Source organism: Abramis brama (genome assembly GCF_963993115.1).
Source record: "Abramis brama genome assembly, chromosome: 21".
NCBI classification, from domain to species: domain Eukaryota; kingdom Metazoa; phylum Chordata; class Actinopteri; order Cypriniformes; family Leuciscidae; genus Abramis; species Abramis brama.
In genome coordinates this window covers 2,032,595-2,046,746 of record NC_139983.1, presented here as the reverse complement: position 1 = coordinate 2,046,746, position 14,152 = coordinate 2,032,595, and the positions used below count along the sequence as shown (strand labels likewise).

Here is a 14,152-nt window from a genome sequence, read left to right as displayed (position 1 = left end):
CTTTTATGATGGACAGATGCACTTTTATGATGGATGGATGCACTTTTATGATGGACTGATGCACTTTTATGATGGATAGATGCACTTTTATGATGGATAGATGCACTTTTATGATGGACTGATGCACTTTTATGATGGACTGATGCACTTTTATGATGGATAGATGCACTTTTATGATGATAGATGCACTTTTATGATGATAGATTCACTTTTATGATGGACAGATGCACTTTTATGATGGATAGATGCACTTTTATGATGGATAGATGCACTTTTATGATGATAGATGCACTTTTATCATGGATAGATGCACTTTTATGATGGACAGATGCACTTTTATGATGGATAGATGCACTTTTATGATGGATAGATGCACTTTTATCATGGATAGATGCACTTTTATGATGGACAGATGCACTTTTATGATGGATAGATGCACTTTTATGATGGACTGATGCACTTTTATCATGGATAGATGCACTTTTATGATGAATAGATGCACTGTTATGATGGATAGATGCACTTTTATGATGGATAGATAAACTTATCATGGATAGATGCACTTTTATGATGGACAGATGCACTTTTATGATGGATAGATGCACTTTTATGATGGACTGATGCACTTCTATGGACTTCGGAACAGAAACAGCCATTCACTGCCATTATAAGCTTGGACGAGCCAGGACATTTTTTAATATAACTCTGATTGTATTCGTCTGAAAGAAGAATGTCATATACACCTAGGATGACTTGAGGGTGAGTAAATCATGGGCTAATTTTCATTTTTGGGTGAACTATCCCTTTAAAAACACACACTCATGCAATGAATGAGAGCGGCACTGATTCCAGGTCTGGATCTGAGCAGGTTTGACTCCTCTACACACTGAGCCAGCAGGAGACGAGCAGGAGAACACGACCCGGCAGATCCTCAACCGGAACCAGCACCACAGTGGGACCAGATCCATCGAGACCAGATCCAGCGGGACCAGATCCATCAGGACCAGATCCATCGAGACCGGATCCAGCGGGACCAGATCCATCGAGACCAGATCCATCAGGACCAGATCCATCAGGACCAGATCCATCGAGACCGGATCCAGCGGGACCAGATCCATCGAGACCAGATCCATCGAGACCAGATCCATCGGGACCAGATCCATCGAGACCAGATCCATCAGGACCAGATCCATCGAGACCAGATCCATCGGGACCAGATCCATCAGGACCAGATCCAGCGGGACCAGATCCATCAGGACCAGATCCAGCGGGACCAGATCCATCGAGACCAGATCCATCAGGACCAGATCCATCGGGACCAGATCCATCAAGACCAAAACCATCAGGACCAGATCCGTTCAGACGCCGCTCCAGCCCTGCGGACACAACACACAGAGGTCAGAGGCCACGCTTCACACACGTCATCATAAGTGCTCGCTCAATTCTGCTCAACCCTTCCAGCACATTCCTGAAGTATTGACCTGCTCAGATCCTCGACAGCTTGCGGGTGTGTGTGTGTGTGTGTGTGTGTGTGTGGACATATGGTCAGAGCGGTACTAAACACGCGCGTGTAATACACAGAGGAGCAGAAAATCTTTAGTTAGCCATTTGCAACAGATTAGCAGCTTGTAGAGGCTCCGGTGGGATTGATCGGGAAGGTTTGTAAGCGCAGGAGGGATTCAGACGCTCTTCTGATGTCCACTAAAGTCAAATAATGAATAGCGTCACCTGATCCAGCGACACACACTCTTTCTGGACAGACTTTGAATGCACACGCAAGGAAACACACACACACACACACACACACACACACACACACACACACGTACAGATTCAGTTCGGTCTGTTCCTCATTCAAAACTGTAATACGGCGTACTTTTCATGAGCCGAAACTAAACTTAACTTTTTTTAACTTTTAAAAAAAATAAACTTTTTTTAAATAATCAATTAATCCAATTTAATTAAATGATAATTTCTCAAATAAAAAGTTTCATATAAACATTTAAATTGCACATTTTTATATTGACACTTTAATGACATTAAGTTTCTACTCCAATTTGTTTTTTGAAATATAAAGATTTAAACGGCAGCTGTCATAAACACTTGTTTTTATGATGAATTTATTGAAACATGCATTAAACAGGTTGAGTATAAATATAATGAATGTGTAATATACTGCATATATTTATAAAAATGCTGCTCTCTAGAGTTATTTTTCCAGCTGACTATCGAGTTTATGGTCATTGAACGTCTTTTCTGAGTTAAACGTGACATAATTGTTCTCCAGCTGTTCTACTGAGGGCTGAAACACTGATCGATGGATTACAGGAGACACGACTGATCTCAGGAAGTTGTTCTGTATCTTTCAGCACTCCTTCTGATGTTCATTTGCTGCTGTAACTGTTAGTGAAGAGGAAGAGATGATCAACACTCACGACTCATCTCAATCTCATGACCTTTCTAACTCCAGCTCGACCGATGCACCGCAGCGATGGGATGCCGAGGTCAGTGTGTAGTGTGTGTGAGTGTGTGAACTATGAAAGTGAACAAGTTCGTCATACAAACGAAGGGACGCTGAGATTGGAAGGTAAAAGCTCTTTTGATAATCATCAGGCTCTTTCATTAAGAACACACACACAGCACGTCAAAGATCGCACGTGGAGTAATTAACTCTGTGTGTTATCGAGGCCTGTGGTGTTTGACTTTCAGCAGCAGATCACATAGAAAACAAGTTATATTAGTGACACGGTCACCTTCAAGAGGACCATTCATGTCAGACTTTCATGAGGCTAAAGGTGTGTGTGTGTGTGTGTGTGTGTAACAGTGGAAACTACCATCAGACCATCGCCTATGAAAATTAACCATGGTTTTATTATAGTAAAAGTGTAGTAACCATAGTTTTTTGGCAGACTGATTAACATTTGTATAGCCACAGTTTTACAACACATACAGTTTTACATGGTTAACTATGGTTATTATATTATATTTCAATTGTAGTTACCATTGTTTAACTATAATGTTTTTTTGGTTTTATTTGTAGTAAAACCATGGTTAATTTTCGTAAGGATCTCGTGGAAACCAGCTCAACGAGTTCGGCAAGTCACTTTACATTTACAATTTGGCAGATGCTTTTTTCCATGCAACTTAAACTGGATTCAGGATGTACATGATATGAGTTCATGCATTCCCTGGGAATCGTGACTCGCTTCTGACTGTAATTTAAAATGTCAGGCTTTATAGGGTTAATGCTTTATTTAACATCACAACATAATACATGGAATACAGTAGGGCTGTTAAATAAAAACTTGAATTTTGAATATTCGTTGAATAAAAAATAAATAAATAAAAACTGCACATTCAAATGCAAAAACCGTGCATTAGAAGTTTTGGTGTGTCGAGAGACGCTAGACATGATGGTGACGTCACCGGCGCGGTTTGTTTTTGTTGGCTTATCATCCAGTATACAGCGCTGCGTTACTAATGGCGGGAAAAGGCTTCCTGCTTCCTGAGTTTGTGGCAAAAATCGTGCAAAGACATACTTGACCAAACCTGCACATCGGTCAGATCTGAGTGTGTGTTCATCAGCTCAAACACTGTCAACAGAGAGCGCTCAGCACTCGCTCAGATCAAGCTGAGCCTCTGGTGTGTCTGATGAACTATATGTAGATTTGGTGAGTAGAAGTGAGTGTTTCTGAATGGCAGTTTGCTGTTGTGTGTTCATGTAGTTCATTACGCTGTGCTGAAGTGTGTTTTCTCAGGTTACTGATGCACAAACACAGTTTAACACACTATTGTAACCTAATTTTCCGTGCATGCACATTAAGGAAATTATATTAATGCACTTTAAAAAGTGAATGTCATTTCATTTCATTTCAATAAAAGATGTAATGCTTGATTTGGTTTATATTTGTCTATTGCGCTCGCTTGCGCCCTCTTGTGGGCATCGGAGACAATACAGTACTTTTTTCCCTGTAACATTAAGTATTGCCCAAAGCAGTGGCGTAGCCACGAGGGGGCCTGGGTGGGCCTAGGCCCCCTCATTTACATGTCCAGCCCCCTCAGATTTCTGATTGCTTAAAATAAAATAATAAAAATGAGAAATTGTTGATGTGTTAGTCTAATTGATAGATTGACCAATCAAAATACTGCGCGGTAAAATGCGGCTGTTTTCAAACTTGATTTGACGTGTTGTGCGTAACCTATGCTTTCATCTTCACGTGAGAGTTCATGCGGTGAATGGCAGCGTTGTGCAAAGTACAATATTACGCACGAAAAGATGAGCGAGAAGGGGAAAATAAGCCATCTACATCTGAGTTTGCTTCAGCTTACTACAAGACGACAGCGAGTGAAGCGGCTAGGAGACAGAAACGCACATATTTCATCAGAGGAGAGGAATATTCACCGGAATAGCGGTGAGACTTCGACTCAGATCGGCACAATGCGCAATGACTTGTTTGCAATTGATGAACAGCCTTCACAGCCAGTGATGACACATTTTCTGTATAGCCTATCTGTTGTATATGAAGAGTTTGGTTTCAAAACGCGATAAATTCATTATTAATTTGAGTAATAATGTGTTTTCTTTACCAAGAGAGTGGAAAGATTAAAACCACTATTTTTTTGTTTCTTTCACATAGCATATTTTGATTTTCAAATATTATAAAATATAATAAAGGATTAGTTTCCCCCCAAAATGCAATAAATTCATGACACTTTTTTTTCCCAAAATGCAATTAATCCATTGAATCAATATAAAAATTATTTTTCATATTTTAACTGTTGAAATACACAACAAAGTAAGTTGATCCACATATGACAGCCTCTGAACTCGGTCAATACTAATCTTATATAACTTACAGGCACTGGACTAAAAATAGCCGACATTAAATCACCATCACTAAGAAATACCTCCTGAACTTTTTTTTACGGCGATCAGCTGTAAAATCGCTTGGTCCTGCTCGGTTTCCGTTGACTTTGAGTAAAACAATTGAAAGTTTTTCAAAAGATCCCCTGGGGTGAAAGTGTCAGCGTGACAGAAGTTTGATGCTGTCCTGTGAGAACAAGCAACAGTCGAGATTTTTCCTCCTCCCGCGTGCCTCATCTTCTTAAAGGGATAGTTCGCCCAAAAATGATATTTAAGCCATGATTTACTCACCCTCAAGCCGTTCGAGATGCATATGTCAATCTTTTTTCAGACGAACACATTTTCAGTTATTTTAGAAAATGTCTTAGATCTTTCAGTGGTTATAATGTGAAGCAATGGGGTCCAGCAGATTCAAGTCGCAAAATGTGCATGCATCCTTCTCAAAAATAATCCATCCGGCTCCAGGGGGATAAACGAAGGCCTTCTGAGGGTAATCCGTGCGGTTTTGTCGTAAAAATATACATATTTAAAACTTTATAAACTAAAATAACTGGCTTCCGGTGGCGGTCGGCGCGTTCACAGAGATGGAAAGCGTCGTGACGTAGAACGAACGTTGAGTTTTGTTTTGCTCTGCTCTCTGGCTGCGCTGTCACGTTCGTTCTACGTCACGCCGCTTCCTACTCTACGTCATACGTCATACGCCAGCATCCATTATTAAAAATGTACTTTTCAACACCGACCAGAAACAAAACAGATTTTTGCGGGAACTATATACATAGCATATATATAAATATATATAGGCTATATATATATTTAACGTTTATCGCGTTTTGGAACCAAACTCTTCATATATTTGCTGAGTAAGATGACATGATTGACACTTTTTATAATCGCCCTCGTACTTCATGTAAAAGATAATAATCGCCTAATATATATATATTAGTTGCCCCCTCATTTTAAGATGGGGCCCCCCCAAAAATAAAATTCTGGCTACGCCCCTGGCCCAAAGAATTCGAATATAATATGAATTTTGCCAATATATAAGAAATTTAGCTTTTCAGCCATTCTGACAGCCCTAGAATACACAGTGGAATATACAGGAATGGGAAGTCTTGTAAATGCGGTTTTCTTTGTGTTAGCGGGTTACTGGTTTGCATGCAAACTGGTATAACTAGCGTTTCACAAAAAAAAAAGATTTTTGGTAGTTATCAGCACATCTGTGTGCATGTAAATTTATGTTGAGGAACAATGTTTCTAAAAGACACCAGGAGCCGATGATCACTGGACAACATCAACCTGATCTCCGGTCAGACGAGACGTTTCCAGAAGAGTTCATGTTTCCAGAATGTCCAGAAGCCAAACATGCATCTGTCACGAGAGGATATCAGGAGAAACGACAGGAGATTCAGGCTTTTGTGAAGCGAACGTGTGCCCCGTCCCACGGAAAGGGTTGGAGGGCAAATGTCTTCATATCTGCTGTGGTATTGTTGGTCTGTGACCCGTGAAGACGCTCTCGGCTCTCTCTGAGGGCATCAGGAACACACTGACAGCTCGATAAATGTGTCTGAACATATGCTACACCGTCGGCTCATGACGGACCCGAAGACCACAGCATGCTTCGGAAGAGGAAACTTCCACAACAGAAGATGCGCAGTTAGCCGTGTCAGGTCTGATTATGATCTGCTGATGAATTATGACGCGTGACATTTGGAGGAGTTTCTGTCTGAAAACATATTTAAAAGATTTCAGTTTCACTTCAGTCGAATTATCTATGATAGTAAAATCTAAAAAATATTAAGATGCCTTCTGAACAATAATCCAATAAAACTGTATTATTTTCAGTAATAGAATAGAACTGTATTAAAACTGTATATTATTTAGATGGTAGCATATAGTTTTACTTTTGAATCAGTTTTCCATTTTAATTTTAATTTTGGTTAAAGTTTTAGTAATTTTGTGGGTTTTATGTCTTTGTCAACTAGCCTTTTTCAGGTAATGATTATTAGGTAACAAATATGTTTTTTATGGTTTTATTTTTACTTTATTTATTTATTTATTTACATTTTAGTACATCAAGTTAAAGTAGATTAAAATGAAAAATAATTCCTTGGCAATAAAAGTTGAAATAGCCAATGAGGTTCATTCTCGTGTTACGCAGCACGCTTGGAAGTTCGGTTAAAGGGGTGGTTGATTATGATTTGACTTTTCTAACTTTAGTTAGTGTGTAATGTTGCTGTTTGAGCATAAACAACATCTGCAAAGTTACAACGCTCAAAGTTCAAAGCAAAGGGAGATATTTTATTTTACAGAAATCGTGTTTTAAGGACTACAACAAACGGCTGGTAGAGACTACACCACATTCCTCCCGGGTTAGTGACATCACCAACCCTAGAATTTACATAAACCCCGCCCCCTGAACACGATTTATAGATTATCATGACAGAATATGCTAATCAATGACTAGAAGATAACTACACATAAGCTACATAAATTCGTCAACTAACCATTCAGAAACGTCCTGTTGCTTTCCATGTCAACAAAATACTGTAAATTCTTCTTGAGTCTCTCCATCATTGTCTGACTCTGGTTTGAACATAAAAGGCTAAAAGTTTTTAAAATTTTGGCCAACGCCCAGGAAGAAGCCACACTCTGAGTGGAGAGGGCTCGCAACCCGAGGGGGAATGGTGCATCCTGGGATTGGTACGCCAAAACAATGGCATCCAATATCCAGTGGGCCAACCTCTGCTTGGAGACAGCCTTCCCCTTCTGCTGGCCTCCGTAACAGAGTGAAAAGCCGGAGCTAGGTCTGCCTCCTCTGGTTGCAGGTTCACCACCTGGTCCCGAAAGGGAGTGTTAGGAACCTTGGTGTCAGAATGACATGAGAGTAATTCCAGGTACGATTCGTTGACCGAAAATGTGTGCAGTTCCCCTACCCTCTTGATGGACGCCAAAGCAAGCAGGAGAACTGTTTTTAAAGACAGGACTTCACAGTGCGGACCAGCACAGGCTTGCCGAGCAGCAGTGTTTTGAGGCTCACTTTCAAGAGGTTCACTTTTCAAGTACCTCTTCATTTATATGGTTGTTTTCAAGGATTTTCCAGAACTTAAATTTCAAAAAGTCAAATTCAAGTTCTTCAAGCACTTCAAGCACCTTGTACGAACTTACAGTAAGTGCAAATAATGTACAATTTGTTGTGTTTTTCATAGGGTTGATTGCAAATTGCATGGAAGTCAATACAGGTGAATTTGACTTGCAACACAAAAGTTGTACCCAACAATCAAAATAATCAAAACAAAAGAGAACTTCTCCACGAGGATCAGCTACACCCAGTGTTTGAGTCGATGGAGATAAGCCGTACCGTGTAAAACGTGTAAAAGTTTGACTAAACTGCTTGATTCTTATGGATTAGTTTTACAATCTCTATATGAACTTTTTGAAGCAAAAAAAAGGTAGTTGCATGGGCTGTCAATGGAGGTACAGAAATCTCTCAGATTTCATTTAAAATATCTTTATTTGTGTTTCGAAGATGTACGAAAATCTTATAGGTTTGGAGGTTTGGAACAAAGGGTGAGTAAATAATGTCAATTTTTTAATTAGAAGAACTAACCCTTTAAGATGCCAAATGGAAGACTCATCTTCTTAATCATCCGAGGAGAATTCGCTGTTTGAGTTTCACAGTCACAAATTCTGTCAGTGGATGTTTTTGATTGGTAGTTTTTGTGGGATCTTAATTCCTAGACTGTTGCAGCACTGAGCAGACGGGTGAGAAACTCATTCTGCCCTTACACGGGTTTGAGAAACAGACATAGCAAAAAGCAAGAGAAAGTACAGTACTTACAGTAAGTGCAGATAATGTACAATCTTTAGTGTTTTTCAGAGGGTTGATTTTTGCAAATTGCATGGAAACCCATACAGGTGAATTTGACCCGCAAGACTAAAGTTGTACACAGTTTTTTAACAATCAAAATAGTTATGGAGATGAGCCGTACCTGTGGCGATCTCTGTGACGAACATGTCGTGGCTCTTATAGAAAACTCTGGCACACAGTGCCGAAAGATTCTCCGTCTTCTGAACAGCGTTTCGGTACGAGGAAAGCAGTGCGTCCGTGAGCGTCTGGGCCGCTGGTGTGTGTGCGTCGCTGGAACTCAGGCTCAGAGACAGGGAGGCGTATCGACCGCAGCTGGACTGAAGCAGCCGGCACTCGACGGAGCCGCCCGGGACCCGTGAGACGCTGCGATGGGACGCTCGGTCTGCGGGACGGTCCTGCACTGCGATCACATGGAGCTCCACCGCGGCTCCTCTGGGTAACGACTGAACGACCACGACACTGACCTCCACACCATCACTGTCCTCCTGTGGACACACACACAACAACCCCAATAAACTCTTATGGATTATAAATATATTTCATTCAATGTCCGGTCAGGTTTATTTCTACAGCTCTTTATACAGTACAGATTGTTTCAAAGCAGCTTCACCGTGATAAGCAGAACCAATGATGCAGATTTCATCAGATATGAGACTCATTCAAATTGAGTTCTGCAGAAGACTATGGTGTCATTAATCAGCTAAATATCTTTCAAATTCTCATCTAGAGTCAGTGCAGTTTCAATAATAATAGTTTAATCCAATTTTAACCCTCTGGTGCTCTTCGCTCATTTTGGGCATTTGTTTTTTGTGGAATTTTTTTCTTCATTGGAATGGTACGAAACTTGGTAAAGGTTTTGGCACTTGCTGTGTGAACACACACACACAAAAAAATTCATGGACATGATTCGAACAGGTTAAATGGTCCTGAAAAAAATAGTCACACTTGAGCTCGTCTCGGTCAAAAATGAGCGCATTGGAAATGAATGAGACGAACTTCCTCTAGTGGAAGCGTTTGGTACTGCAGCCGAACAACATCTCACTGAAAGCAAATATTTTTTAGATATCACGCTCAAATTTTGAACACAACTTGTTTAGATGTATGGCTTTGGTTTTCTCACAGTTTTAGAGTAAAACATGTTTTTAAAAATATATATTTCATATAAAAATTGAAAATAGTATTTTTGCACATTTTTCATAATAAACGTAAAATTCGTAAAAGTGGTTCAGTGAAGCTGCTTTGAAACAATCTGTACTGTATAAAGAGCTGTAGAAATAAAGTTGACCTTACATTGAATCAAATATTTATAATCCATAAGTCTCTGGAGTTTATTGGGATTGTTTTGTGTGTCTTTTACGTTTTTTTACGAAAATACTTTTTTTTTGTAAAAAACGTAAAAGAAAAAAATTATCATCCATTGTTTTGTGTCTCTTTTACGTTTTTTTACGAAAAACTTTTTTCCCATAAAAAACCCCCCGTAAAAGACACAAAACAATCCCAATAAACTGCAGAGACTATAAATTTAGTCTAAGGATTATAAATATATTTGATTCAATGTAAGGTCAACTTTATTTCTACAGCTCTTTATACAGTAAAGCTTGTTTCAAAGCAGCTTCACAGAACCGATGATGGAAACTTCATCAAATATGAGACTAACTGAAACTGACTTCTAGAGAAGACAACAGTGTCATTAATCAGCTAAATATCTTTCAAATTCTCATCTGATCTCATCTGACAGTATCAACAAAAATAGCTTAATCCAACTAGAAATTGAGTGTGTGTGTGTTGTGTATTTTTATGCTTCATTAGGTTCATTGACAACATTTTAAAGTTAAACTCCATTGAGTCTTGTGTGCTTCACATCAGTGTATATGATGAGTGCTGTCTGTGTAGGGCTGTGTATGCCTTTTAAGGTGGTTAAGAAGCCGCTGTTATATTTTTGCAGGATCTTCCTGAAACGACACGAGAAGAACTAATATCCCCGTATTTCCAGCCAGGAATAATGTCAAAAGCTGATGTTCAGTGGTCGCTGGTCACATGACTGGTCATTTGTTGTATCAGTTCAGCACTACAGACGTTTACACAACTGTGACGACTTCTGCCTCTGAGAACCACGGAAAAGTTAAAAGTATCAATTGATCCGAGTCTGTTCGGAAAACTTTCCTCCATCCAATGGGATTGAAGTCGCTGGAAACACTTTACAATATGGTTCCATTAGTTAATATTAGATAACATTTGTAACATAGTGTTGTTTATTAAACTTTGCGGTAACGCTTTACAATAAGGTTCATTAGTTAACATTAGTTTATGTATTAATTAACATGAACTAACAATGAGCAATACATTTACTACAGTATTGATTAATCTTTGTTAATGTTAGTTAATAAAAATCCAGCTGTTCATTGTTTGTTCATGTTAGTTCACAGTGCATTAACTAATGTTCACTAATACAGCCTTTGATTTTAATAACGTATTAGTAAATGTTGAATTTAATATTAACTAAGATTAATAAATGCCGAAGAAGAATTGTTCATTCTTAGTTCACGTTAACTAGGGTAGTTAACTAATGAAGCTTATTGTAAAGTGTTGTCCAACTTTGTTAATGTTATTAAATAAACACACACGAGCGCAGAGATGAACTACAACAAAGACACACACGGCACGATTGATTCCAGACACGCACGGGTGGTTTTACACCATTTCACCACGAGCGTTTGAGATGGCTTTAAATGATCCGCAGAGTTAAAATCTTTATTCTTCGCCGAGCCATTATCGCCTCTCGAGCATCTTTGTGTTGTGTTCAGCACAATGCGGGCCTCAAATAACACCGTCTCATCTGCTAATGGGGGACAAACGAGTGTTTCATACAACAGCCGCTCTGCTGTGCCGTCGATAAGGGCAAAAACACTTAACCCCCTTTTTCAATTCTCTGGATCAATTTTCATCCACTCACATCCCACTCCAGCACAGCAGAATAATGACGGGTTACATACACTTTATTTTGAAATTCGCTCAAAAGCAGACGGCGAATAAATCAGAGAGGCTTTTCTCCCAATTTTCAGGCCGAGTCCTCGTCGTGACCCGATCGGCCAACGCTGCACTTACATCCAGATTAAACCAGCCCTGATTGTGTATCAACATCAAACCACTTTTCAGTGCAGCTACGAGTAAACAATAGAAGCTTTAAGTAGCTGTGTGTAAAGTGTTCACTCAGACGTCTTTAACGAGAGCGCTTTAATACGCGTTAGATTAGCACTTAACAGCGCGAGGAGCCGTGATGAAGGGGAGGCTGTTAATGGCCCTCGGGGACCGTAACAAGGACCCAGAGGGGCTCGTTTAGTGGGTTTAAAGGCCGACCCGTGACATCCAGACGCTTGAAACGCATCGCTGGATCCGCTTCACAGGGCAAAACCACCCAAAAAAGTTAGGTAGGCATGTGTGAAGGCTAGGCGGATGAGGCGGGGAGCGCGAGCCGAATGGTAAACACCATTATAAGGGAGTGTGTGGAGTCGGATCGCAGCGGGTGCTGATGGGTTCGGATGATCAGCCGGTTCCTCTACATTTGCTGCCCAGCATGAAGTCCTGCTGAGGAATGATTGAAACACAGCCCTGAAAACCACTGATGGAGGCGCTAGTACTGAACACCAGCGCTTGACTAGCAGTGCTGCCAGATTGGGACGGTGATTTGCAGCCCAAAATCTCACCAATACACGCCCACTCCAGGAAAAACCCGCCCAAAACTTTAACTGCTAAAATAATGTGATTCTGGCTCAATGTAGGAGGAAAAACTCATTTTTGGAGAAAACGGCCTTTAAAGGGGTCATATAATGCCATTTTTGTACAAGCTAATATGATTCTTTGGGGTCTAAATTAAAAGTTTGTAATAAACTTTAATTAATAATTCTCATTAGTATTGTAAGAAAACACTAATTTTACCTGGTCAAAAACAGCTCTGTTTTCAGCACGCCATTTCAGTGCATGTGTCTTTAAATGATAATGAGCTTTGCTGACCCCGCCCCTCTGTTCTGTGGAGCCCCGCCCCTCTGTTCTGCGCGTACACCGTAACACAATAACACAATAACCATAACGCGGTGTTCATTATAAACGTTGGATTATGAATTATATTGAGAACGTCGTACATAGAAAACATGCCGTAATGTACCCTGAGTGTAAACAGCCGCATTCATTGTGAAGCGTGCTAGCGATTTGCAAAAGATTAATTAAATATTAATATAAAGGTCAATAAAACGTTACACTCACTTCAGTTCTTCTGGAGGTTCAGCAGGAACACGAATAGTTGGTACCGATCCTTTTTTCAGGAACAGCTTTTAGCAAAACCAGCTTTATACTGACCCTCGTTTGTAAAGCAGTCTGGTGTGTGAAATGATTCGCGCAAACATGAAAGCATTGACGTTGATCGTGGGGAATATTCCCTTCGAAAACAAACTCAGCCACTGCGTCTTCAGCGGATCGGATTTAGGAACATCAAAATGATGCTGTGTTCCTTATTACACCCAAGAGCAGAAGAACACCACAATCGCTTAGACGCCATTCTGCTCATAGACAGTGCTCCAGCATATCAACAATGACTGCGTGGGCTATGATTGACAGCTAAAAAAAAACAAAAAAAACCCCCAAAAAAACAACACTTTATGGAAAGCCAAAAAGCCCAAATTCTCAAAATTGACAGATGCATGAAAAAAAGTTTTTGCCCGTATTGTCTCACCTTAAAGGTACAATATGTAAGATTTTTGTAATAAAATATCCAAAAATCACTTGCACAGTGTGATATATTTCCTGCAGTTGTGTCCTTACAATGTCCCAAAAGATCCCAAAGATTTTTAATTTCAGAGAAATTCCCATTTTAAAGGTGCTCTAGGTAACTTTTTAACCTTAACTGAACAGCTTTGGAGTCAGTGGAATGGTTATATTACTTATTTCGAGTTGAATGGTGGTGGTTTCGCACCCCCCCGGTGCCCGAGAGCGGAAAAAACTTTGGGCCGGCGGGTCGGCGTCAGGAAGTATCGCGTGATATCAGGTCTCGCGATGTAACGAATTGCTTGACGGCACTGCACACGTACACGCCCCCATTCAAGCACCGGCTAGCTATAAGCAAAGGGCAACGATAGACTGAGTTATGGCTGAGGCTGTAAAAAAGATGCAGAAAGCTAGGAAATCTTTTTCGGAGGACCAATGAAAGAGGAAACGGGAGACTGACCGAGCAAGTCAGACTCGAGTAAATATCGGACCGGCTTTTTCAGAATGGGGAGAACTGAGAGAAACAGAAGCCTGCAAAACGGATGCTGATCCTGCTGTTGCACTTGTAAGTATCTTTGGAATAAACTGTGTTTAATATTTAAATTTCAAGTAATTGCGACCTCAGGATGTTTGCTATTGTCTGTAAAGGTTTTTATTATGAT

General features: G+C 40.1%; 1 protein-coding gene across 2 annotated transcripts in view; it reads right to left on the bottom strand.

Moving 5' to 3' along the window:
* Window positions 1-12: 12 nt before the first annotated feature.
* dph6 (diphthamine biosynthesis 6) overlaps window positions 13-14,152 on the bottom strand; it is a 100,207-nt gene continuing 86,067 nt past the window's right edge. Inside the window, exons 14-15 of one of the 2 annotated variants that reach the window (XM_084097317.1) lie at window positions 8,854-9,217; window positions 13-1,376 (exon numbers count right to left, since the gene is read on the bottom strand). In XM_084097317.1, the coding sequence (XP_083953443.1) occupies window positions 880-1,376; window positions 8,854-9,217 (861 nt within the window). In that variant the 3' untranslated portion in view covers window positions 13-879. Of the gene's footprint in view, window positions 1,377-8,471; window positions 8,641-8,853; window positions 9,218-14,152 lie in introns of those variants that run through there. The other variant, XM_084097318.1, reaches the window with a different exon arrangement.